The following is a 26,588-nucleotide window of genomic DNA, read 5'->3' on the forward strand; positions in this document are numbered from 1 at the left end:
ACTGGGAAAAAAGGTTCCAATTTTTAGTCTTCTTTTCTCTAATTATACTAGTGAGTGTCCATAATCCTGACAAGTGGGCTAAGAAAAATAAAGGTTACACAAATTTAGGGTAGAAATTGGATATAACAGACAAACCTAGAAACCCTTAAAAAAATGTTTTCTACGATGTAGATCCACCATTTTTACTTTAGACTCTTTTTATTGTGAAATATAACATGCATATAGAAAAATTACAGTGGGAAAGCTCATCACTCAAGCTAAGACATAAAACACAGCCAGAGATCAGACACCCTGCCTTCTAACTCCCCTTTCCTCTCTTTAAAGGAAATCATTATTTTGACTTTTATGGTATTGTGTTTCTTGCCTTTCTTTATATTTACACCACGTGTGTATGCATTTTTTTAACACTGTACATTAGTTTTACCTCCCTTTTTAACTTTGTAAACCAAATTAGACAATAAATATAAATACTCCTATGCCTTGCTTACATTTTAAAATAATATTTCCAAGCAGTTGCAGGTGATTGTGGTTCTTTGATCTTCAGTGCTACATAAAACTGTATGCATGAATATAAAACAATTTTATTTCTCTATTAAGGTACTGAATGGCCAAATTGTCTTCGAAAGTGGCTGTAGCATTTCACTTTCCCATCAGTGTATCAGAGTTCTCATTTCTGAATATTTTTACCACTTGTTCTTGTCTGTCTTTGTAATTACAGACATCATAGTGGGTATGAAGTCACAGGTCACTATGGTTTTGATTTGCATTTTCCCTAATAATTAATACTGAATATCTTTTCATGTGGTATGGGCCATTTGTACATCTTCTCTGGAGAAATATCTATTCAGATTTTTGCCCATTTTTTAATAAGGTCATTTGTCTTTTTATTATTGAGTTACAGACATCTTTGTCTATTCTGGATAAAAGGCCTCTATCAAATATATGATTTGTAAATATTTTCTCCCATTCTGTGTCTTTTCACTTTCTTTAGGTCTCTGTAGAAATACAAATGTTTTCAATTTTAATGAATTCCAATTATCAGGTTTTTTTCACTCATGAACTGTTTTGGTGTCATACCTTAGAATGGTATTCAACCCAAAGTCACAAAACTTTTTTGTTTTCTTCCACTAGTTTTAGGTTTTCATTCCTACAGTTGAGTCTATGATGCATTTTGTGTTAATTTTTGAGTATGACAAAAGGTAGAATTCCAAATTCATTCTTGTTCCTGTGTATATCTAGGATTTGCTAAAACACAATTTCTTCCCCATTGAATCATCTTGGCACCCTTGTTGAAAATCAGTTGACCATGTAAGGATTTATTTCTAGACTCTCAATTTTATCCTACTGAGTTAGAATATCCTTATGCCAATGCCAGTCTTGATTACTATAGCTTGGTAGTAAGTTTTAAAATTTGACAGTGAGTCCTCCAATTTCTTCTTTATTAAAAATTGTTTTAGCGATTCTGGGTCTCTTTAATTCCTATATGAATTTTATGATCAGCTTGTCAATTTCTGCAAAGAAACTAGCTCAGATCTTGATAAAGATAGCATGACATGTAGAACAGTTTGGAGAGAATTGCCATCTTAATATTACTTTTTCTGATCTATGAACACAGGGTATTTTTGTATTTATTTAGACCATGTTTAATTTCTTTCAACAATGTTTTATAGTTTCCAGTGTACAGGTCTTACACTTTTGTTAAATTTATTATAACTGTACATAGAATTATTTTATTTCAGTTTGCATTGCTCCTTGCTAGTATACAGAAATACAAGCAATTTCTGCATAGAAACCTTGCATCCTGCCACACTGGTAAACTTCCTTATTGGCTGTAATAGATTTTAATGAATTTCTTCAGGTTTCATAAATACAGGACATCATGTGCAAATATAGTTTTACCTCTTCCTTTTATTCCTTCTTGGCTAATTGCTAAGGGGAGAGCCTCCAATATTGAGTAGAAGTGTCAATTATAACTATTAAAATCATTTTACATTTTCACTTTCCAATCTCTAGTTCTTTAGTTTTCTCTTTGTTGAGATACTATTCTCATACTCAAATACTCTTGATATGGTTTCTGCTAGTACTTTAAACATATTTATAATAGGAGGTTTAAAAAGTCATTGGTCAGTCCAAACTCCAAGCCCCATCAGGGAAATTTTCTGTTGGCTGTTTTGCGTGGAGTGTGTGGCAAAAATTCATTTCTCTAGATAATATATTTTAATGATTCTGGTATCAGATCCCTCCCACTCCAAAGGTTTGTTATGTTGCTGATTTATGTTTGTTTTCTTATTTCTGTTTGTTGAACCACTTTCCTGGACTAATTTTGCAGATTCTGTTTTCTCTGAGGTGTGTAGCCTTTGTGTTTTTGCTTTTTTTTTTTCTTTCTTTAAGTTCTTGATTTATATTTTAAGCTTGACTTCCTGTAAGTAACCCATGGGTCAGTATAATTTTGTGGTCAGCCAATGATGCATCAGAGCATTTCTTTAAATGTTTTGCCTATATGCCATCTGTAGGAGGGAGAGTTTGAAAAGATACAGCTTCAAACTTCAGTTTATGAAAAGGCCTTGGATTTCACACCCTCTGGGTCTCACAAGGAATGTAGTGGTATCCAGGATTTCCTTTTAAATTCTCAGGCAGCTCTTGTTTGCCACAACTGAAATCACAGCCTTAGATGGTCACAATGTTGGCTGGCATAGGGTTTGTTTTTTAGAGAGCTGAGCTCCCAGTCAAATCAAATACCCACAACACTTTGGGAGTCTTTAAGACTCCAAGGAGTCTTTAAGTTTGGACAAAGTATTCACTGTCCTCTCTTGGGAGTTTTAAAAGAGGTCAGATCTCTCTGATGGCTGCAATGCTCTTGGCTTTTAGCAACAGTGCCACTGAGGGAGAAAGCTGGGAAGGGATAGCCCCCAAATAAAATGCCACAGAACCCATGGTCTTACCAAGGTTCAATAGTCTGTCTTGTACAGAGGACTTCTAGTTTTTTCTCAGGCTTGTGTTAAATTTCCAGAGCTCTGAAATGGCAGTTTCTTTTTTTTTTTTTTAATGTTTATTCATTTTTGAGAGACAGAGAGTGCAAGCAGGGGAGGTGCAGAGCAAGAAGGGAACAGAGGATCTAAAGTGGGCTCCGCACCAACAGCACAGAGCCTGATGAGGGGCTCAAACTTGTGAACCATGAGATCATGACCTGAGCTGAAGTTGGATGCTTAAACACCTGAGCCACTCAGGTGCCCCCGGGTTTCACTTTTTTGCCTCTATTTTTGTTGTTTTAGCAGGAGAGTGAGTTTACAGAGATATTCTCTCTGCCATTCCTGAATCAGTCTCTGTGATATTAATACTTTGAAACTCATTGAGACTTGTTTCATAGTCCGGCAAATGGTCTACTGTCATTAATCTTGTGTGTATTCTTTGAAAAACTATTCATCCTGGCTGAATGTAATGTTTTACAGTCAGGACAGTTAAATCATATTGTTCTAATCTTTCATATATCTAAAGTAACATTTTGGCCTACTTAGTCTACTAGTTAATGAGAATGGTGAGTTAAAAAATCACCAAATATAAATATAAATTTGTCTATTTCCCCGTTTAGTTCTGTCATTTTTTGGTTCATGTATATTACTGCTATGACATCAAAAGTACCTGTGTCCTTATATTTAGAGGGTGTGTCTTGTATAGAACATATGCTTGAGTCTTGTGTTGTTAACTGTCTGACAATCTTGGTCTTTTAACTGGATTGTACTTTCACTTTTTGTTGAAAACTGCACATTTAAAAAATACACTTAACAACTCTGGCAGATCCCTCTTTCCTGCTTCCTCCCCTTAAAAATGTATATTCAATGTAACATAGTATCTTTAAGCTGCAATCTTGCTATTCTTTTTTCAGTTGTTCCTTCTTTTTGTCTTTTGTTTTCTCTTTTCTTGGGCTCTTTTGGGTTACTCAAGGTTTTTTAAAACAATCATATCAATGTTACCTCCTATTATTGTTTTTTACTTATACCTTTTTAAAAATTCTTTTAATTGTCACTCTGGATATTATAATATACATCTTTGAAGTATTAGTTTCTCTCAAATTAAAACTTTTTACTACTTTTCAATCATTGCTGGTACATTACAAATCCATTTACGCTTCTCCCACCCTTTATATGACATTGTTATCATACATTGACTCCTTCAGATATTATGCATGTAACAAGGAAGTGATTATTGTCCTTGTTGTTGTTGTTTTATTATTAATATACATCCAAGTTAGTTAGCAGATACTGCAACAATGTTTTCAGGAGTAGATTCCAGTGATTCATCCTCTCTGTGCTAATCCCAACAACTGTCCTTCCTAATGCCCCTTACTCATTTAGCCCATCCCCCGACCCACAGCCCCTCCAGCAATCCTCGGTTTGTTCTCTGAATTTAAGAGTCTGTTATGTTTTGCCCCCTCTCTGTTTTTATATTCTTTTGCTTCTCTTCCCTTATGTTCATCTTAAAGGGGTGTATCTTAAATTGTTCATATGAGTGAAATCATGATATTTGTCTTTCTTTGACTGACTTGTTTTGCTTAGCGTAATACACTCTACTTCCATCCATGTTGGTGTAAATGGCAACATTTACATTCTTTTTGATTGCCAAGTAATATTCCATTATACACGCACACACACCACATCTTCTTTATCCATTCATTTGTCGACTGACATTTGGGCTCTTTCCATACTTTGGCTATTGTCAATAGTGCTGTTATACACATTGGGGTACATGTGCCCCTCGAAACAGCACACCTGTATCCCTTGGATATATACCTACTAGTGGCGATTTCTGGGTCAATTATTGTTGTTTTTAATCAATGTTCACTTCTATTCACTCACATATTTAGGCTTATCAAAACTAATTATTCATTTCTGTCATTCTATGCTTCAATCTGGATCATTTTCCTCCTGCCTAAGCTAGTACCTTTGCTGGATCTTAGTAGTGCTGGTCTACTAGCAATATAAATTCTATCAGCTTTTGTTTATATGAAAAAATATTATTTCACTTTAATTTTTAAAGGAAATTTTCATTGGGGTGCACGGGTGGCTCAGTTGGTTAAGCATCCAACTTCAGTTCAGGTCATGATCTCACAGTATTCAAGCCCTGTGCTGGGCTCTATGCTAACAACTCAGACCCTGGAGCCTGCTTCAGACTCTCTCTCCCTCTCTCTTCTGCCTCTCCCTGACTCACGCACATGTGCTCTCTCGCTCTCACTCTCAAAAATAAACACTAAAAAAAGTTTTTTAAGATATTTTCATTGATAAAGAATTTCAGGTTGGCATTTTTTTGTTTTTCAATACTTTAAATATGCCATTATATGTTTTTGAGTTCATACTTGGTATTATAAAGTCATTGTGAATATTACTGTTGTTTCCTGGAAAATAACCTTTTCACCTGGTTGCTTTTGAAATTTTTCATGTTGTATAATTCAGGGGTTTGGCTGAAATCCCTAGCTATGATTTTCTCTGTCTTCTTGATGATTTTTTCTATCTTCTTGGGGTTCACAGAGTTTCAGGAATTTATTAATTCCCTTACTATTTTGGAAAATTATTCTGTCCTATTGATTCTCTCCTTCCCTTTTAAGACTTCATTTACACATACATTAGAACCATTCACTGTTCCTTAAATGACTCTTAGGTGTTGTTCTGTTACTTTGGCTCATAAGTGTTAAAGGCTCTGATGTCTTCTGTTATGTAATACCTTTCTTTATCTCTGATAACTTTCTTTGCTTAGAAATCTGCTCTGGCTGAAATTAATATAGCTTATACGTGCTTTCTTTTGATTAGTGTTAGCATGGTGTATTTTTCTCCACCCATTTACTTTGAATTTTTATATGTTTTTATATTTAAAGTGGGTTTCTTATAGATAATATACATTTAGGTCATGTTTTTTGATCCACTTTAACAATATATGTCTTTTTTAATGTTTATTTATTTTTGAGAGAGAGACAGTGAGCAGGGGAGGTGCAGAGAAAGAGGGAGGCAGAGAATCCAAAGCGGGCTCAGCGCTGATAGCCCCCGATGAGGGGCTCAAACCCAGAAACCACAAGATAATGACCTGAGCTGAAGTCATACACTTAACCAATTAAGCTATGCAGGCATCCCAACAATATAGATCTTTTAATTAGTACATTTAGACCACTGGTGTTCAGAATCATTATGGATACAGCTGGATTAATCTATCATCTCTATTACTGTTTTCTACTTGTTGCCCTTGTTCTTTGTTCCTATTTTTTGTTTTCTACTCATCTGCTGCTTTTGTGGTTTTAACTGAGAATTTTTATATGATTCTACTTTCTCTCTTTTCTTAGAATATCAGTTATACTTCTTTTTCAACTTTTTTTTTAGTGGTTGCCCTAGAGATTGCAATATACATTTACATCTAACCCAAGTTGACTTCCAAGTAACATTACACCACTTCACAGATACCTTATAACAATGAGTACTTTATGATAATAAAATAATCCCAGGGGCGCCTGGGTGGCTCAGTCAGTTAAGCATCCGACTTCAGCTCAGGTCATGATCTCACCGTTCATGGGTTCGAGCCCCGTGTCGGGCTCTGTGCTGACAGCTAGCTCAGAGCCTGGAGGCTGTTTCAGATTCTGTACCTCCCTCTCTCTCTGACCCTCCCCTGCTCATACTGTCTCTCTCTCTCCAAAATAAATAAAACATTTTAAAAAATTTTTAATAAAAATTAAAAAAAAAATCACAATGCTTCTGTCCTTTGTATCACTGCTGTCATTCTTTTAACTTATATATATATGCATATATACACATACATGAAATATATATGCACACATAATTGAATACATTGTTGCTATTATTATTCTAAACTACTATTTGTTAGATCAAATAAAATGAAAAAAATAAAAGCTTTTAATTTTACCTTCACTTACACCCTCCTCAGTGCTTTTCCTTTCTTTATGTAGATCTGAGTTTCTGACCTACACTACTTTTCTTCTCTTTAAATAACTTGTTTTAACATTTATTCTATGTCGGGTCTGCTGGTAATAAGTTCCCTCAATTTTTGCCTGAAAAAGTCTTTATTCTCCTTCATTTGGGGAGGATAATTTCAAAGGGTACAGAATTCCAGGTTGGCATTCTTTTGTTCTTTTCCTTGCAATACTTTAAATGTTTCACTCTACTCACATGGTTTCTGAGGAGAAGTTTCATGTAATTATTATTTTTGTTCTTTTATATGTAAGTTGTTTTTTTTCCCTTCTGGCTTCTTTAATGATTTTTTATCTTTAAATTTTCATAATTTGAAAACAATATGCCTAGGTATTGTTTTTTAATACTTATCCTATTAGGTGTTCTGGGAGCTTCCTGGATCTATGGTTTGGTGTCTGATACTAATTTGAGACGATTCTTGGTCATTATTGTTTCAAATATTTCTTCTGTTCCTTCTCGCTTTCTTCTCTTTCTGATATTCCTTTTGTATTTGTACCACAGTCCTTAGATATTCGGTTCTGTTTTTTCAGTCTTTGTTCTCTTTGTTTTTTCACTTTTGAAAATTTCTGTTGGCCTATGCTCAAGCTCAAGAGATTCTTTCCTCAGCTGCATCCAGCCTACTCATGAGCCAGTTAAAGGCACTCTTCATTTCTGTTACAGTGTTTTTTATTAGTAGCATTTATTTTTATGATTTTAGGACTTCCACCTCTCTGCTTACACTGCTCATCCATTCTTGCATATTGTCTACTTAATCCATTAGAGCCCTTGGCATATTAATCGTAGCTGTTTTAAATTCCCAGTCTGATAATTCAAACATCCCTATCTGATTCTGATAAATTGCTCTATCCAAATTGTGTTTTTAACCTTTTGGTATGCCTTGCAATTTTTCTTGATAGCCAGACACAACATACCAGGTAAAAGAAGCTGCCATAAATAGGTCTTTAAAAACGGTGCTGAGGTGTGAGGAGAGAAGTGTTCTATCTATAGTCCTGTGATCAGGTCTTGGTCTTCCAGTGTGACTCTGGATCTGTAACTATTCAGGTTAGTTTAGGTAGTTCTATATTTTATCCCTGAAATTCCTAGTGCCTAACAGTGCCTGGTATATAGTGGATGTTTAAAAAAGTGTTTATGAATGAATGAGCAAATGGTCAATTAATAGTCAATCCAAATTGCTTACTCTTGTTAATTTACAACATACAAAATGGTATTCAAAACCAGCTCTAAATATATAATGAGAAAATTCTGTACTACCATATACTTTGAGACCTCCCACATTTAAATCAAAAAGAATGATTTCTTACCAGCTCTTCTTAGACCTATATGGTGAGTTAGAGATACGGAAGATGACCTTTGCTTCGGGATTGTCAGTAGATTTGAACTAAAAGGCCCATTTAGATAGGATCCTTGACTAAAAGGGAAAGATAACAGATTAAGAATTTTAAAGCCATGGGAAATTTCCTCTTTTTTTAATTCATGGTCTTCAGTTCAACTAGGAAATACCTGCTTATACAGAGTTTAGACATCTGTCTAGTTGCTTAAAGGCCTAAAGCAGGAGCCAGCAAATGTTTTCGGTAAAGGACCAAGTAGTAAATAAATACTTTTAGCTTCGCAGGCCATAGGTCTCCATTGCAACTACTCAACTCTGTCATTGTAGCATAAAAGCAGCCACAGATAAACATAAACACGACTATGTTTCAATATAATTTAATTTGCAAAAACAGTTTATGGACCACATTAGGTCCACAAGCTGTAGTTTGCTGAACCCTGGTATAAAGCAGGTTATCAATATCATCTGGAGGACTTCTTAGAACACAGACTGCTAGCTCTACCTCCAGGATTTCTGATAAAATAGGTCTGGGGTAGGGCCAGTAATCTGCATTTCTAATAAGTTCATAGGTGATGCTGACATTGCTGGGTGCAGGGACCTCACTGAGAATCATTCGCTAATATAAAGTTTTCACTCTTGTCTGTTCCCTCTCTTCACAGATATTGATTACCCACTAACTCAGTCATTTCCTATAACTGAAATATTTACTATAGGTTTTAGGACTCTTATGAAGAAATTAAATATAGGTAGGCAATCAAACAGTACATCAATGTGACATATAAAATGCAATTTAAAATAAAATATATTTGAAAGCTTCCCAGTGCCAAGCATGTAGCAATTACACCATAAATTTTACCTTCTTTTACTTTAATATTCACAGTTTTCTTTCATTAGTCAGCTCCAGATGTGGGCACTTGGCCACGGGCTCAAGGACAAATCTAGATTCTCTACTTTTCACTCAGTATTTTTTAGTACAGCCTAAATTCTCAGTAAGCTCTTCTCTAACTGCTTTCTCTTTTCCTCTACTTCCACACCCCATTACTCCAGGAAGGCCTATTTCTTCTGTGACCTAAAAGGTTTTGGCTTATGTCTCTGTTACATTCATTTATAATGTATTATCATTTCACTGCTTACAGGTTTCTTTTCCCTCATTAATTTGTGATTCTTTTTAGGGGCCATAAAGACATATCTGTACATTGACAGTGGATATACCACAGTGCCTGATAAAGGTATCCAACAGATATTTGTGGAATAAATGATCTTTTCTTTAGGTTCCTAGTCTCAGCTTTTTAGAGAACAGGTCATTTTTGCTCCCCAGTTTTGAGTGGATGGACTCTTTTTCTTTCACTAACTCCTGCTTTGAGCCTCTCCTTGGACCTTTTTCTAAAATCTAGTTTCTTCTATATCCCCATGGGAGAAAAAAAATTCTGTATTACAGAAACAGCAGGCATGTAAAACCAGTTAGAACTGTTTTTATTAAAACTTCCTTACTGACATTAACAAAAATTATAACAAAAGCACTATTTTGAGTATTTATTATTTACCACTGTTTTATGTAATTTACATACTTTACCTTTTTTAGTCTCCTATATAACAAACAAGGAAACTGAGGCTTCAAGAGGCTAAGTAATGTTCCACAATTCATACAGCTAAAATTCACAGTGGCAGAGCTAAAATTCAACCTCCCATTTCTTTGACTTTAAGTGGAGAAAGTATTTACTTTCTACCTATTCTTAAAAAAAATTTATTTTATTTTTGAGAGAGAAAAAGAGTACACATGAGAGCCAGGGAGAGGCAGAAAGAGAGGGAGACAAACAATGCTAAGTAGGCTCCACATCCTCAGCGCAAAGCCCAGTTCAGGCTTAGAACCCATGAACCATGAGATCATGACCTGAGCCAGAACCAAGAATCTGACACTCAACTGACTGAGCCACACAGGCACTCCTCTACCAATTTTTAAAAGGTCCTTCCCACATCTTCCATAAAATAATTCTGATTCTATACTGGTGTGTTTCTCCATCTGTAAAATCAGAGTTTTAGAGGTAAGGAGTTTTAAATTAACATCTAGCTTTTGCATTCTATCACGTTCTATTTTCAAGCCAGTAGTAATGATAATTTGTTCATGACGTCACAAAAAGAAACAATATTCAAACAATACCACCTCATAAACTCCTGTCCCTGCTGATGCTCAATCATTCTTTGTCTTTGAGTATGTGTGGAGTGGGGGAGACTGGGAAAGCACAGTAACAATACCACTCTGGGCAATATTCAAACAAAAATTTGTGTGCTCTACCAAAGTTCACTTCCTGGTTAATATTCAAAACAAAGATAGGACCTTCTCCTTTTAAATACAGATCCACTGCACTGTTCCATAGTTTTCTACCTTAATCCAGGGCCTTCTAATAATTCAAGTATTCCATAAGTTCAGTTAGCTGTTCAGAATTGAGAGGTACAGGTCAAACTACAGGTTTTCACCTAGTTCCAGAATCGGCTCATTAATTCACCTCAAACGAGATAATTATACACTCTAATAAGATTACTTAAAACAATTCTGAAGAAAGCAGAGGGCAAGGAGGATAGGAGTCCAAAGATAATTAATAGTTGGTAGGAGGATGATTAAAGACAGACTTGGGAATCATGACAAAAGAATCCCAAAAGTTATGGCCACAGAGTTAAGTCATATGTTAAGAACTGATTTTTAGATAATCCAAGGTAATTATCTTGGTAAAGTTTATATCATCGTGTGTGTGTGTGTGTGTGTGTGTGTGTGTGTGTGTGTGAGTGTGAGAGAGAGAGAGAGGAAGGGAGGGAGGGGAAGCAGCAGCAGCAGCAGCGATATAAACTTGTTGGCTGTATGAAGTCTAGACTTGGAGCTATTCTCTTAAGAAAGTGAGTGAGGGGAGACTATTAGCCCTCTTGAACCTCTGCAGTTCAAATAGGGTCCAGGCATTGGTATGAATCTCTAATAAATTAGGAGACACAGAATTGAGAAGCTGGTTCCCTGGTACATTATTTAGGAAATATAGCTCATAACAAGTTATTAGATTTAATTACAGAGAAGCTATGGAGACAAATGATGAATAGAGGACTATGTTAAAGGCAAGTCTCTTTAGTGTAGAGTAACTATAGTTGATTGCCCATGGAGTTTTGGGACATGACTTGCCTATTTTTCCCCAGGGAAAGTCTATTGAAAGGAAGTTAGCTGTGAGGCACCTGGGTGGCTCAGTCAGTTAAGTGTCTGACTCTTGATTTCAGCTCAGGTCACTATCTCACGGTTTGTGAGATGGAGCCCCGTGTTGGGCTCTGCATTGATAGTGTAGAGCCTGTTTGGGATCCTCTCTCTCCTTCTCTCTCTCTGTCCTTCCTATGCTCATATGTGCTCAAATATAAATAAACTTTAAAAAAAAAAAAAAGGGAAGAAAACAGTGAGCTCTGAATATGTGTTCTGTTTGTCCACAGGGAGGGCTGGGTCTTAGCAATCAGTCCAAGGATACACGTTTAGTCATTTTTTAACCATAGCTACTAATGCTGGAACTCAGAGCTGCATGATCCAATTGTCAGCTAACCCAAAAAGTGTTATTCAACATTTCCTTTAACTTCCTGATTAACTAACCTTCTTCCTAGGTCTGAAACTTAAGCAGAAGGCACCATCAACTGTCATGATGTAACACGGACACCGTGCTCCTGCAGGATGCTGGTTAGGCAGCTCTTTATCTTCAAGATCCATCTCACTGCAATGCCAAACTCATCACAGTAATCAAGCAGGCCTCGGAACAGCGGTCAGGACTAACACATGGTAGAAAGTGAAAGTGCCATGGAAGGCAAAGAAATGGTGTTAAGGAGATTCAGAGGTCAAACAGATTACTTCTCCCTGGAAACTGAGAGAAGAGGGTAACAGGGTGATATTCGTAAGAGGCGACACCTGAGCCCAATCTTGAATGCTATACAGGCATGAGGCTCAGAAGACCTTTTCAAGGTAGGGGGAGAGGGCGTACATAGAAGCAGATAAACAGAGGGAGTAGCAAATAGTTGAGCTTGACAAGAGTTTCAGATAAATAAAGACTTATGTATTTTGGTTTTGTAAAATAATGGCCCTCTTAATTAAAATCTGAAGTCCTTTAAGAGATGAACAGTGAGAAACTCTTGTGGGTAGGTAATAGAGTGGTTGTTCAAATATGACTAACCCTTCTTCCTTGTTTTCTTCCTCTGGATTCTGTTTATCACAGCTATTGTAAAGTTTATAATACTTCACTTTTTTCCAGACAAAGCATGGAGAAAAGCAAAATTAAACCCTATGTTACTCTGTACTCAAATGAGGTGGACTGAAAACTAATTCAGCTCAATTTTCAAATGAGTTAGACTAAAAAAGAAATTATCAAGGAAGAGTCTATCAGGAGTCACATGCCTGTTGTTTTCACCTAAAGAGCATTTCAAGTCATTTTTCTGGTCACCTACTTTGTAAGACTGCTCCTAACTTTCAGTTTGTTTAATTTTTTCAAGTAAGGGTGCAGCTTTGTGATGAGAGGATAACAGGGTTTCAAATCTCAGGCTAGGAATTTGGACACTATTCTACAGGCATCAGTAAAGGGTCCAAAAACTTAATGACCAGAAAAACTGTATAATCAAGGTTTTGTTAAAGGAATATTTGTAGTGGAAAGGTAGGAGATGGAGCAGGCAGTGAAGAATGTCAGAAATGGAAAAGCCAATTAGGAGGATAATTCAGTAGCCCACATAAGGAGTAATGAAAGCATGAAACTGTGTAGTTAAAGTGATAAAGGAGAAGAGGGACAGAGAGGAAATGAGATGCAGAGACAAACCTGACAACGGGTATCTAGAGGATAAGGTAACAGGATGCAAGGAGAACACCAAATTTTCTAGCTAAATCCACTTTTTGAAGCAACCGTTAAATGAGAGAGTAGCAATACTGTGTCCAGAAATGAGGGCAGAAAAATAGTAACATGAAGAATTAACTGGAGAGATGAGAACTTTGGTTTTGGTCACAGCTTTAGGGAATGAGAGGTTCAACACTGAAATCCTATTGAAAGCATAGTCAGAGTCATTTAAAATCACAGTCCGAGAAGCTATCACCAAAATCCAAAGCTGGGTACAAATCAAGATTAAAAAACGCAGGACATGTGGGGCACCTGGGTGGCTCAGTTGGTTTAGTGTCTGACTCTGGATTTGGGCTCAGGGCATGATCTCATGGTTTGTGAGATGGAGCCTGCATTGAGCTCTGCGCTGATAGCACAGAGCCTGTTTAAGATTCTCTCCCTCCCTCTCTCTCTCTCTGTCTCTCTCTCTCTCTGCACCTTCCCCATTCACGTCCTCTCTCTCAAAATAAGTAAATAAGCTTTAAAAAAAATCTTTAAAAAAAATGTAGGACATGTGATCTCAGTTCTAAAGTATTCCAACAAAGTCAAAATGAATGCCTGTGATTCTGGATTCACAGGTCTATTCAGTCTGAGCTTCTAAAGCCTCAAGATTCCTGAACAAAACATTACCATACATGAAAGATACAGTCTAATATGGTTGCCATACATATTGCCACCAATTACTTTATTCTCCAAGTTTCTAAACCTTTCATGAGGATGTGGCTTTGTTTTAACAAGAAGAGTTAAGTAATTACATTGAACCTGTGTACATTTACTTTTTTTATTTCTCAGAGTTAATTTTCTCTGGACCATGTTTCTATTTTAATATCAATCATCTTAAGTTAGCAGGATAAAAGTGACCTTAACTCACTGTATCAAATGTTTCTTTAATTGCAAATGTACTACTATTACATCAGAGTGATTTTGAAAGATTAAAAGGTAACCATTTTCATCATTCTGTTTTAAACTAAACAATATTCTCAACATGATGTGTTTAAGAAATATGTTGTATTTTCAGTTCCTAATATCACTGACTTCCCCATATCCTGCTTCCATTAAAAACAAACAAAAAACCCAAGAGACAAAACAAAAAAACAAGACTGTTCTGTTTAGGCTCTGGGCAAGTTTTGAACCAAAACTAGTTTTCTTTTACTATACTCTATAATTTAACCCATTCCTGTTTTATGTATCATTTCATTCCATTTTACTTTTATAAAAAAGGAGCTCATTTACTTGAATACATTATAGAAAATTCAAATTAATAAATCATGCNTAAAACAGAACTAGTTTTCATTTACTATACTCTATAATTTAACCCATTCCTGTTTTATGTATCATTTCATTCCATTTTACTTTTATAAAAAAGGAGCTCATTTACTTGAATACATTATAGAAAATTCAAATTAATAAATCATGCAAGAATCTGGAAAATTATAATTATCTGATCACATTTCCTATAAAACATTAACACAACTTTTAACAGATAAATTGGTGTGATCCAATCCTGCCATCTGCTGTTTCAAATGTGGAACTCTATAGCTCAAGCTAAACAAAATACAATATATGCTCAATACTCACAGTGGTTAGTATTCCACTTTTTGTTAACTAATTCCAATTTTGTTAACATAGTTAGATCACTGACTACATAGAACTTCGTAACTCACACAGGAGATCACTATGTTTCCTAGCTTTTAAAAGACAAAGTATTGAATCCTTTGTGATGAGGGTAGATGGGTATATTTATAGTCAGAAAATTTCAGCTCCTGCATTTTCCCAGCTTCCTTGAGCTAGTTACATTTGCCTTTCATGTGTAGGATTAGCCCTGTTTAGTTCCAAGTAAATCCTCGAGTGAGTACAAAATATATTAGTAGTCTTAGTCCTCCAGAAGGAACAGGGTTTGGAAGAGTCTTGCTACCTTGTATCCAACATCTGAGATGAGCCCTAGAAATGTGTTCTTCCTGTAACAAGTCAGTAACTCTGTTGACCTACCTTTGGATACCATGCCCTGGACAGGCGATTTGCCCCTGGAACAGCCACAGATACCGATTTAAAAGCTTTCCCACCACCCTGTCTTAACTGACCCTAGTTTCCTTAAACTGCCTCCCAGATTCATTTTCTGAAGACCCCAGCATGTCTTGTATGCAATGTACTTCTCAGAGAAGACATGTTAGCTTCTTTTTAAGAATCAGTTTCTCCATTATGCCTTACTCCTACCTGTGCTGTCCTACATTTAAAACACTTCAGCTGTTCCTTTCTGCCTTATTTCAAACTTCATTCAACAGAAACAAAGTGGATGTATTTGACTCAAATTTCTTTAGTATATGTGCTGCCGAAGCGAGCACTGACTCAAATTTCTTTAAAAGACTGGGGATTTTACCTTGAAATGCCAAACTCTTGGTGTGGCCTTTTGCCATTATTGCGCTCCCACCGTGGAGACGACTGTTCGATAGGTGGTGGACCTGCAGTTCCGGAACTCCTCCTCAGCTGGGGAGTTGGTAAACTATTCCTGCTGTTTAGTCCCTGTGGAATAATTTAACAATGGTTAAAATTGTCACCCTTAGATATGCTGTATAGGTATTATTAAAGATGACATGGCAAAGTACATTTTTAGTATGTACAGGAGACACAGAACATTTTATCCTGAAGCTATGTCAAATTTACTCCAAATTTTACATCCTATACTATTGTTCTATTTAGTGTTTCTCTCACTAAAAACATGATTTCTGATGGGGCGCCTGGGTGGCTTAGTCGGTTATGCGTCCGACTTTCGCTTAGGTCATGATCTCGCGGTTCGTGGGTTCGAGCCCCGCGTCGGGCTCTGTGCTGACTGCCAGCTCGGAGCCTGGAGCCTGTTTCAGTCTGTGATTCCCTCTCTCTCTGACCCTCCCCTGTTCACGCTGTCTCTCTCTCTCCTAGAAATAAATAAAACATTAAAAAAAAAAACAAAACAAACATGATTTCTGAACTCCCCACAATTTTACTAGATTTTTATTCTTTTGTATATTTTAGTCCTACTTTCATAACAAATAAATACTTGACAATGTAAAAAGTAGATATATAAGATTTACCCTGAAAAACAATTTCAGAGGACAAGCTTAGGATCTGGCACTAGAAGCCCTAGATCCTAAATCTTTTATATTTTCAGTACAATGCTAATATACATAGGGTTAACATGCAGAAACTGAAAGAATCAGAACTATCTTTTCAAATAACAATTAAATTCAGAGCACCAATAGCATTAATATTTTACCTTAATTTATGAAAATATTCTAAATTGATCTAAACGTTCAATTAACCAAAGTATTCTATTTTTTTACCACTGTAAATAGGTGTTTTACAGAGATTTACATAAAATAGGTTTTGCTTCTTCTGAATTTCCCCCATCAGCAAACACTGAAACCATCTGAGAGTTAATATCTCTTATATTTAAGTTTTCCCAAGGATGTTGATTTTGTAAAGATTCATAGTTAGTTAGACTCATAGTGGAAAAAAATTCATTGTGTAACATAATCCTTTCTGGCTATAATTTAGGTCCATAAAGTCTTTCTTAGTTCATGGGACGCCTGGGTGGCTTAGTCGGTTAAGCGTCCGACTTTCGCTTAGGTCATGATCTCGCGGTTCGTGGGTTCGAGCCCCGCGTCGGGCTCTGTGCTGACTGCCAGCTCAGAGCCTGGAGCCTGTTTCAGATTCTGTCTCTCCCTCTCTCTCTGACCCTCCCCTGCTCATGCTGTCTCTCTCTCTCCTAGAAATAAATAAAAATATTTTTAAAAAAGTCTTTCTTAGTTCTTAACACACATATAAGACATTTATATTATCTTTTACAATTCCCTTTTCCTTACTAATTATTTTTTCATAAATGCTGTTGTTCTTTTCTAAATAATATCAGGCTGTTCGATTCTTTTCCAAAAGCAAAGACAAATTAGATATGAAATTCAAGTAAGAAGTTTAAAGAACACAAAGAAAGAAAAAAGGTTTGCTTCCTGGTTCTTACAGAACTTACTCCTATCAGTAGATTCCAGTACCAAAAATAAGCCTGATTAACTAGAATGTTCAGGAAATGAGGCATTTAGGCATCCTGTTTAATTAATATTATTGTTTTAAATGTTTCTAAAATGTACTAGTACATTTTTTTTTACACAGTCAACAAACATAATATTGGTATCAATAAGATTTTTCTGATTAAGATTTTTAAGAATCACTTTCTAAAAATTTCTTTTCTATTAAGTATACTTCAATTAAAAATTACTATTCTAAACATCAAATGTCAATGGAAAATATAAAGGAATAGCAATATATCAAGTGAAAACTAACTCAAGAATACATTAATTTTATTGAATTTATTATTATCACCCTTTGATGCTAGGATTAACCTATTTCTCATAGGTAGAGTGCTAAAAAGAATGCCATATAACTATGTACCATTCTTAATTGGATTCTGATGAAGGCAGGTACTACTGTATTTTTTAAAAATAAAAGCATCACATAAAAAAATAAAAGCATCACATAACCACCTGTGATCTAGATTTGCAATCAGTAATTATCAAACTTTTGCCTTAACTGACTTGTTTGATTTTTCAACATTTCTACACACTAATACTGAGAACACAATGAAATTAATCATCAAAACCCTTCCAAAACTATATTTAACTTTTTCTAAGCTCTATATACACTATTACAATGAAAATTTAACTGCTTTGAATTTTATCTTCTCTTGATTAGTTTCTTTACCTGTAGAACAAAGTAGTTAATCTAGAACAAACCCTAAAATGTTTTTATTTCTAAATTTTATGATGTTAGCTATCGACAAAGAAATCGATTAGTCAAATAAAGCAATTAAAAGCATTCTGAACAAGTATAATGTATACCTATAGTAACGTTAGAATATTACTTATTATTTCCTAAAGAAAATCCTATTTCGATGCATTGATATTTAAAGAAAAATTAATCCAGTATCTAATGATAGAAAAATCAATGTCTGTTGGGCTATAGCAATCTCTAGTGGGTAAAGGGCAGGGGGGAAATACAGAAACCAAAAAAATGTGAAAGTCAATTTAAAATAATGTTATGTAATTCATAAAAATGAATATTATAATGATCAATTCTTTGCAGCTTAACAAAAACAATTTCTGGATTCTAAATAATACAATAGATTAATGGCATGATTTAACTACTAGTTTGTTATATAAGCCTGGAATTAAATTTGTGTGTTGTTTTCTATTTTTTAAGAAATAACAATGACAAATAGTTGTAACCAATAGAGTCATAACTGCCAATTAGAATAATTTAAAATAAAAGCTGAATATTCATTTAGAATTATTTGAGATCTATAACTACCTCTAAAGTCCTAAGTAGCTCAATGTACTGTATAAAAAAGCTGATCCTTGAAAAAGAAATTGTATTTTACTTAAGCTACAAAGGAACCGTTTTAATCTGAAAACATCATTAAAGGTGGTAAGTAGGGCTGGCTGATTACTGTATCTTGACCTTGTGAAGTTTTCGATCTCCTTTCTCAGTAGGATCCTCTATTTCGGAGCAGGGGTAAAATCCAGGAAACGGTGTGAGAGGATTAATCTTTGGCCTACAGGAACCTGAGAAAGCACCCATCAAGCTACTGATACTCCGCAGGGAAGAAACGACTTGTGGGGGAAGGGTTGGATCAAACAGAAGGTCTGACACCATATTGCGAGCCTCATTTAGCACTGAAAGATCAACTCCACTTCCACCTCCAGAATTCTAGGAAAGAAAAGGTAAAATTATATATTTGTTACCAAAAATACTTTAATGTTTAAGAAAAACTCTGTTTTAAATTGATATACACATACAATATACATATACAGCCGTTCTTCCACTTACCTTCCTCCCTGAGGAGACAGCCCAGCATAGTGACTAGGCTTTGTTGCAAAGACATTGGAGTTTGAAATCTACACTTTAATCCTAATTGTAGGATTTTGAGCAAGTTATTTAACATTTTTTAGTTTCTTTTTAATTTAATGTAATAATATCTTTTAGTTTATTTGCCATAAAATGGGGATAACAACATCTACCTCACTAAGGACAGATGGAGAATTGAGACGGATAATACATGCAAAGCACATAAGGTAGCGTATGGTGCATATATTTAAAGTGCAATAAGTATAACCACTAACGGTATGGAAAATAATAGAAAAATACAGGGACAACAGTGTCAGAGTTCGAAGGAGATAGTGATAACTTTGAACTAAATGGTTATCAAGAACTTCATGGAAAAGGTAACATTAGATAGATTAGATAGAGAGAGAGGTAGGATAGGGAGCAAGGGAACGAGGGAGGGAGGAGAGAGAGATGGAGGGAGGGAGGGAGCAAGCAGGGAGGGGCAGGGAGAGAGAATCCCAAGCAGGCTCCACGCTGTCAGCACAGAGCCTGATGCAGGGCTCAAACTCACAACCTGTGAGATCATGACCTGAGCCAAAGTTGGACACTTAAGTGACTAAGCCACCCAGGCACCCCTCCACTGAAATCATGAACCCCTCAAAGTCATCCATGTGGGTTAGAATCAACTTCTTCCAAATTCTCGTTAATGTTGGTATTTTGACTCTTCCCATGACTCATAAATACTCTTAATGGCATCTAGAATGGTGAGTCCTTTCCGGAAGGTTTTCAATTTTCTTTTCCCAAAGCCAACACAGGAATCACTATCTATGGCAGCTGTAGCCTTATAAAATGTATTTTTTAATAATGATACTTGAAAAGTCAAAAGTACTCCTTGCTCCATGGGCTACAGAATGGATGTTGTGTTAGGCACGAAAATATTAATCTTGTTGCACACCTCCATCAGAGCTCCTGGGTGATCAGGTGCATTGTCAACGAGCAGTAACACCTGGATCTTTTTTTTTTCCTGATCAGTCTGTCTCAAAAACTGGGCTTACAATGTTCAATAAACCATGTTGTAAATATATGCGCTTTGCCATTCTCTTTACAGAGCACAGTGTCGGTTTAACATAATTTTTAAGGACCCTAAGACTTTCAGAATAGTAAATGACATCAAGTCACCAGCTGCATTAGCCCCACTGAAAGAGTCCAAAGGACCTGTCCCTTTGAAGCTTTGAAGCTAGGTATTGACTTCTCTCCAGCCAGGGAAATCCTAGGTGCCATCTTCTTCCAAAAGAAGGCTGTTGGAAATCTGTTGTTTTGGAGCACCTGGGTGGCTCAGTTGGTTAAGCATTTGACTTCAGCTTGGGTCATAATCTCATGGTCTGTGAGTTCAAGTCCTGCAATGGGCTCTGTGTTGATGGCTCAGAGCCTGGGGCCTGCTTCAAATTCTGTCTCTGTCTCTCTCTGCCCCTACCCCGCTCACATTCTCTCTCTCTCTCTCAAAAATAAACAAACATTAAAAAAAAGAAAATCTGTTATTTAGTGTAACCACCTTCAATATTGTCTTAGCTATGTCTTCTGGATAACTTGCTGAAGCTTCTCCATCAGCACTCACTTGAACTTTTATGTTATGGAGATGGCTTCCTTCCTTAAACCTCAGGAACCAACTTCTGCTCCTTTCAGATTTTTCTTCCGCAGCTTCCTCACCTCTCTCAGCCTTCACAGAATTGAAGAATTGAGGCCCTGCTCTGGATTATGCTTTGGCTGAAGGGAATGTTGCAGCTGGTTTGATCTTCTATCCAAACCACGAAAACTTCCTCTATATCAGCAGTAAAGCGGTTTCCCTTTCTTGTCATTCACGTGTTCACTGAAGTAGCACTTTGAATTTCCTTCAAGAACTTTTCCTTTGCATTCACAACTTGAAAGAGGTCTAGCTTTTGGCCTGTCTCAGCTTTTGATATGCCTTCCTCACTAAGCTTAATCACTCCTAGGTTTTGATTTAAAGTGAAAGACATGTGCCACCTTTACTTGAACACTTAGAGGGCACTGCAGGGTTATTAACTGGCCTAATTTCAATATTGCTGCATCTCAGGAAGTAAGGAGGCCCAAGGAGGAGGGAGATGGGGGAGGCCAGTCGGCAGAGCAGTCATGACACACACATTTATCAATTAAGGTCACCACGTTACATGAGCATGACTCATGGCACCCCAGAACAATTACAACAGTAACATCAAAGATCACTGATCACAGATTACCATAAGAAGTATAATAATGAAAAAGTTTGAAATATTTAAACAATTACCAAACATGTTAGAAAAACATGAAGTGAACAAATACTGTTGTTAAAATGGCAAAGATAAATTTGCTTGATGGAAGATTGCTATAAACCTTAAATTTACTAAAAACACAGTATCTGTGAGGTGCAAGAAAGTAAAACACAATAAAAGGAGGTGTGCCTGTACTTTTGTTGTTGTTGTTGAGATTCTTTTTTGTATTTGTAATTGCTTGTTAGAACATTTGGATGATGGCAGCTTTAAAATTTCTTATTAGATAATTCCAAATCTGATTCAATTTGGTGTTAAGGACTGATTGTCTTTTCTCACTCAAGTTGTGATTTTCCTGGTTCTTGGTATAATGAGTGATTTTTTTTTTTAATTTTATCATCGACATTTTGGCTATTATCCTAGAAGCCTGAGTCCTATTTAAATATTTTGTATTAGGATGTAGGCTCTTTGCTTAGATTTAGCACACAGGTCCTGGTCTACTTCTTCAGGCTGTGGTTCTAATGACAATTTAGTTTTCAGGGCACTCACAGTAAGTACTATTTCACTCTGCTTGACTTTTTTCCAGGCGCCACTAGGGTTTCCACTGGTCCCTGTTGATACCTCTATTGGTGAGAAGATGGGAGGGGGGGGGAAGGAGAAATTTCCTCTGACTGAGCCACCCGGTACCTCTAAGTAGGGGAAGAAAGTCTCTAGGCCACAGAAACAAAAGAGCACTTTCTGGGCTAGGCACATGCTGTGACAATATCCCTTTTGCCAGACCCCATGGCCACTCAGAGTCTCTCACTGGGTAAGGAGAATCTCATGCCCAGTAAGGAATGAGAGTACTTCCCTGGACCTCTTATGGTCAGTGGAGTTCCCGGTCACTTCTCCCTTACTAGAGCAACTACACCCACTTAGTATTGTTGGAGGACTCTCATTTAATCTTAAGGAAGGAATGAGCCTACCTGCATCACATTCTGTTTCTGGGCTGGGGAGTCAGGACCTGGGTGACCTTTTGCTGTTAGGCAGGAGTTTTAAGAAACCCTATCACTATTGTTTTCCTCCATTAGTAGGGTCCCTAACTAGTCTACTCTCCTCTTTCCATTTTTCAAAGCTCTCATTTGGAGGCTCTTGTTATTTCCACTTGTTAGTGGACAAGAGCGGGGAGAATTAAATCTGAGGGTACATGCAGAGGACACAGAGTGGTGTATAGGACATATAGGCAAAGTACAATAAATATTACTCTTATTCATAATATGGAAAAGCGAGAAGATAAAAATACAAACAAAATGGCTTCAAAGTTCAAAGAAGATACATATAATTTTAATCTGAATGGTTAACAGAAACTTTATGGAAGGGGTAGCATTTGAGCTGAGATGTTAATTTTGGTATGATTTTATTTATAAAGATTAGGGGAAAATAATTCTTTTACACAAAAACTAAAAATGTATTTGGGGAGCTCATTCTTCAAGAAAGAGCACAAATAAAGGTACAAAAGTGGTAAAATGGTTAAGTACAAGAACATGAAATTTAAGTCAGCCTTCATTTTTTTTAAGAGCACTGAAAAATAAGATTGGAGAGGCACGTTGGGACCATATTTTTGAGAACACCAGATTCCAGGCTCACGGATCTGAGCAACAAAGAATCATGGATTTTCAGCAGGTTAAAGAGGAAGAATAAAGCAAGGAAAAAGAAAAGGAAGTAATGGAGGGCACTGAAATATTAAGAGGATAAAAAAACAATCTTTACGTTAAGAACTGACAAAAATATGGGAAACCGCATCCCAGACAGAGAGATCAGCAAGTGTGAAGACCCAAAAGTACGGGCTGCCTAGCTTGTTTGAAGAATAACAAGGAGGCGAGAGTAACTGGAGCAGAGTAAATAAAGGAGAAATTAGTACAACATGAGGTCAGAGGAGTAAAAGGGAGTAAAGTAAGGGATCAAATTGTGTAAGGTCATTTTGGTCCATGATAAGGACTTTTAACTTTTATTCTGGGTAAGAGTATAGTAAACAAGAGTGACAAATTTTTAAAGCTGAACTTAAATTCCTATTTACTATTGACTTATATGTGACAAACTCTTGTTTTTGCCCAGAGAGCTAAGAATTGATTATGCATTCTAAAGGGTTATTGAAGAGAAGGGGGAGGTAAGCAGACTTGGTGGCTTTGTCCACCTGCAAATACTAAAATATTTACTCTCTGGTCCTTTATAGAAAAAATTTTGCTAAGTCCTGTCTTATACTATAATTTCAGAGATACTTAGTATTCATTATTACTAAAATTAATATAATATTAGCTCACATTTTTATTCTATGCTACTATGTAACAGGCACTTACTATTATTATCATCATCAGCCCTCTTAGGGAATTGGTATTGTTCCCAACTTATAGATGAGAAAATAGGTTCAGAATGACTTAATAGGCTTGCCTTATTTTTCAGCAAGAAGGCTGTATCAAACCAACTCTTCTGCCTAGAATAAGTGGTCTAGAAAAGAAAATGGACTAAACTAGCCATTTCAAAGCCTCAGAGCACAGTCAGGCAGCCAGGGCTTGAAAGAGCAAGAACTCAAGTAAAAAACTAAAATGAACCCCACCTAACTGTGCTACTTTTTCCCTCAAGGAATCTGCTGCTGAATCATAACTGGCCAGGACAGAGAGGATAAGCATCAGGCTAGGAAATAAAGTAGAGCCTTCTGTCATCTTAGGAGGCTAGCACACCAAAACTGGAGTTCAGTGTTATCGAGACAGGTAGAGCTTTAAAGGCTTAGCCAGAACTCAGAGAGAAAAAGCAAGCCTGAATTCAGAGCAACTTTCCCTCCAAAGGCATTTGCAAATTGGCAAACAGTGGCCAAGAGATGGAGAAATCAAGTAAAATTTCTAAAAAAGATTTCTATTTTAAAAGTAAAACAGAGAGGTGCCTGGGTGACTCAGTTGGTTGAATGTCTGACTTCAACTCAGGTCATGATCTCACGGTTCAAGGGTTCGAGCGCCACATTGGTCTCTGTGCTGACAGTTTGGAACCTGGAGCCTGCTTTGGATTCTGTGTGTCTCTCTCTGCCTCTCCCCCACTCACGTTTGTTCTCTTTCTCTCTCTCAAAAATAAAACATTAAAATAATTTTTTTTAATTAAAAAAGGAAGTAAAATAGAGCTTTCAGCAGTCTCAATGCTGGAGGGAACAAGAGAAAAAGGAGTTCCTAGAAAACACACCACTAAGCTTTTATAAGAAAAGATAGAAAACCGAAATAGACCTAAAACTATTAAAAAACTGAATCCATAGTTTAAAATTTGTTCATTTAAAAAACTCCAAACTGAGATGGCTTCACCACAGCATTCTTTTAAACTATATATAAACTATATATAAATTACTATAACCTTTATACCAAAAACATGACAAGAACATTACGAACAACAAGAATTATGGGCCAATTGTCTCTCATAAACATGGATTCAAAATTCTAAAATATTAATAGTATCCAGTGATATATATGCATATTATACATATACATATTATATATGTGTTATATATTCTATGTTACATATTATATATATACATTTTTAAAGATATCTTCATCAAATTTACTTTATTCTGGGAATATGGAGATAGTTCAACACAGACACAGAATTAAACAATAGGATACACCACATTAGAAGAATAAATGGAAAAACTCCAGGTATCATGTTAATAGATGCAGAAAAACCATCTGATATTCTATTTGTATTTTTCAATTCTGATATGACTATATATTACTGAAGTGACCAAAAAAGTTTAAAAGTACATATTGGGGCACCTGGGTGGCTCAGTCAGTTAAGCGTCTGACTTTGATTCAGATCAAGATCTCACAGTTTGTGAGTTCAAGCCCCGTGTGAGGCTCTCTGCTGTCAGTATGGAGCCTGCTTTGGCTCCTCTGTCCCCCTCCCTTGCTCTCACTTTCTCTGTCAAAAATAAATAGACATTAAAAAAAAGACTTTTTAAAGAAAAAGACTGGGGGGGAGAAAAAAAAAAAAAAAGACTATATATTATATGATTCTATTTATATAAATGAAGTTCATCAATAAGCAAAACTAACTTCTCAAAGTCAAGACAGACATTATCTTTGGGGACATAGGATACAATCAGAATGGTGTGTAAGTGAGGCTTCTAGAATGCTAGTAAAGTTCTACTCCTGGATGTGGGTCCTAGTCACATGGGATATTTAGTTTATGATACTTCATCAAGCTGTGCACTTTTCTTTTATATATACATGTATGTTTTTTAACACAGCACAGAGCCCAGCTGAGGCACAACCCTGAGATCAAGACCTGAGCTAAGATCAAGAGTAAGATGCTTCACAGACCAGGCCACCTAGGCATCCCAAGCTGTGTACTTTTCTGTATTAGAATTCAATTACAAGTTTATCAGAAACCTTAAGTAGAGTGTTTTTGTTTCCCTAACAAAATAGTCAGTTGTTTTGCTTTTTCTCACATATGGACTTTAATCTATTTTTTTTTCTGCTGTGAATCAGGTGCCCACAGTAAGAAAAAAAAAATTCATCCTTAATATGGAATTAGTAGTTTATTCTGAGCCCAGATTATATGACTAACATTTAAAAAATAACTCTTATATAAGTATGGTTTCTTATTTTCTTTTTCCCTTATAATTAAAGTGTATGTACACTTTATTATGAGTATGAGCCACTTGGGTGGCTCAGTAGGTTAAGTGTCCAACTTAAGCTCAAGTCATGATTTCACAGATCATGAGTTTAAGCCCCATGTCAGACTCTGTGCTGATAGCTCAGAGCCTGGAGCCTGCTTCAGATTCTGTGTCTCTCTGCCCCCGCCCTGCTCATGCTCTGTCTCTCTCTCTTGCAAAAATAAATAACCATTAAAAAAAAATTTAAGTTTCGTTACAATACACCTGGAACTAACATTATGTGTCAACTATACTTCAATTAAAAAAAGTTTCATTACAGATATTAGTTATTACTGATATTATTTAAATTTACCTGATAATGAGGTTTATACCATTGCTTTAAGTCCCAATCCCAAAGAATCATCTGGGGAAAAAAAAAAAAAAGAATTTAGTTACAAACCAGAATCCAACAAACAAATATATGTAAAGACAAAATGGAACATCTTCAATTACAGACACCTAAAAGAGCTTACAGTCTGGGAGGGGAATTGGGAAAGTAAGAGAAAAAATTATCTCTTGACAGAATATTCCATAAATTATGTACCCTGTGATTGAGAAATCAAAAGAATAGTCAGAATAAAGTCACTATAATAAGCCATATTAACCCTTCAAAATATCTACTACCACAAAAAGGAAAACACA

The 26,588-nt window shown here is 36.1% G+C and overlaps 1 protein-coding gene across 1 annotated transcript in view; it reads right to left on the reverse strand.

Annotated features, from left to right (window-relative positions):
• PDE3B (phosphodiesterase 3B) overlaps nt 1-26,588 on the reverse strand; it is a 162,796-nt gene that overhangs the window by 38,509 nt on the left and 97,699 nt on the right. The window contains exons 3-6 of the mRNA XM_077761076.1: nt 26,260-26,310; nt 18,648-18,896; nt 15,541-15,683; nt 8,267-8,373 (exon numbers count right to left, since the gene is read on the reverse strand). Coding sequence (XP_077617202.1) covers nt 8,267-8,373; nt 15,541-15,683; nt 18,648-18,896; nt 26,260-26,310 — 550 coding nt within the window. The remainder of the gene's footprint in view (nt 1-8,266; nt 8,374-15,540; nt 15,684-18,647; nt 18,897-26,259; nt 26,311-26,588) is intronic.

This window comes from Crocuta crocuta, unplaced genomic scaffold (genome assembly GCF_008692635.1).
Source record: "Crocuta crocuta isolate KB4526 unplaced genomic scaffold, BGI_CrCroc_1.0 scaffold233, whole genome shotgun sequence".
Taxonomy (NCBI): domain Eukaryota; kingdom Metazoa; phylum Chordata; class Mammalia; order Carnivora; family Hyaenidae; genus Crocuta; species Crocuta crocuta.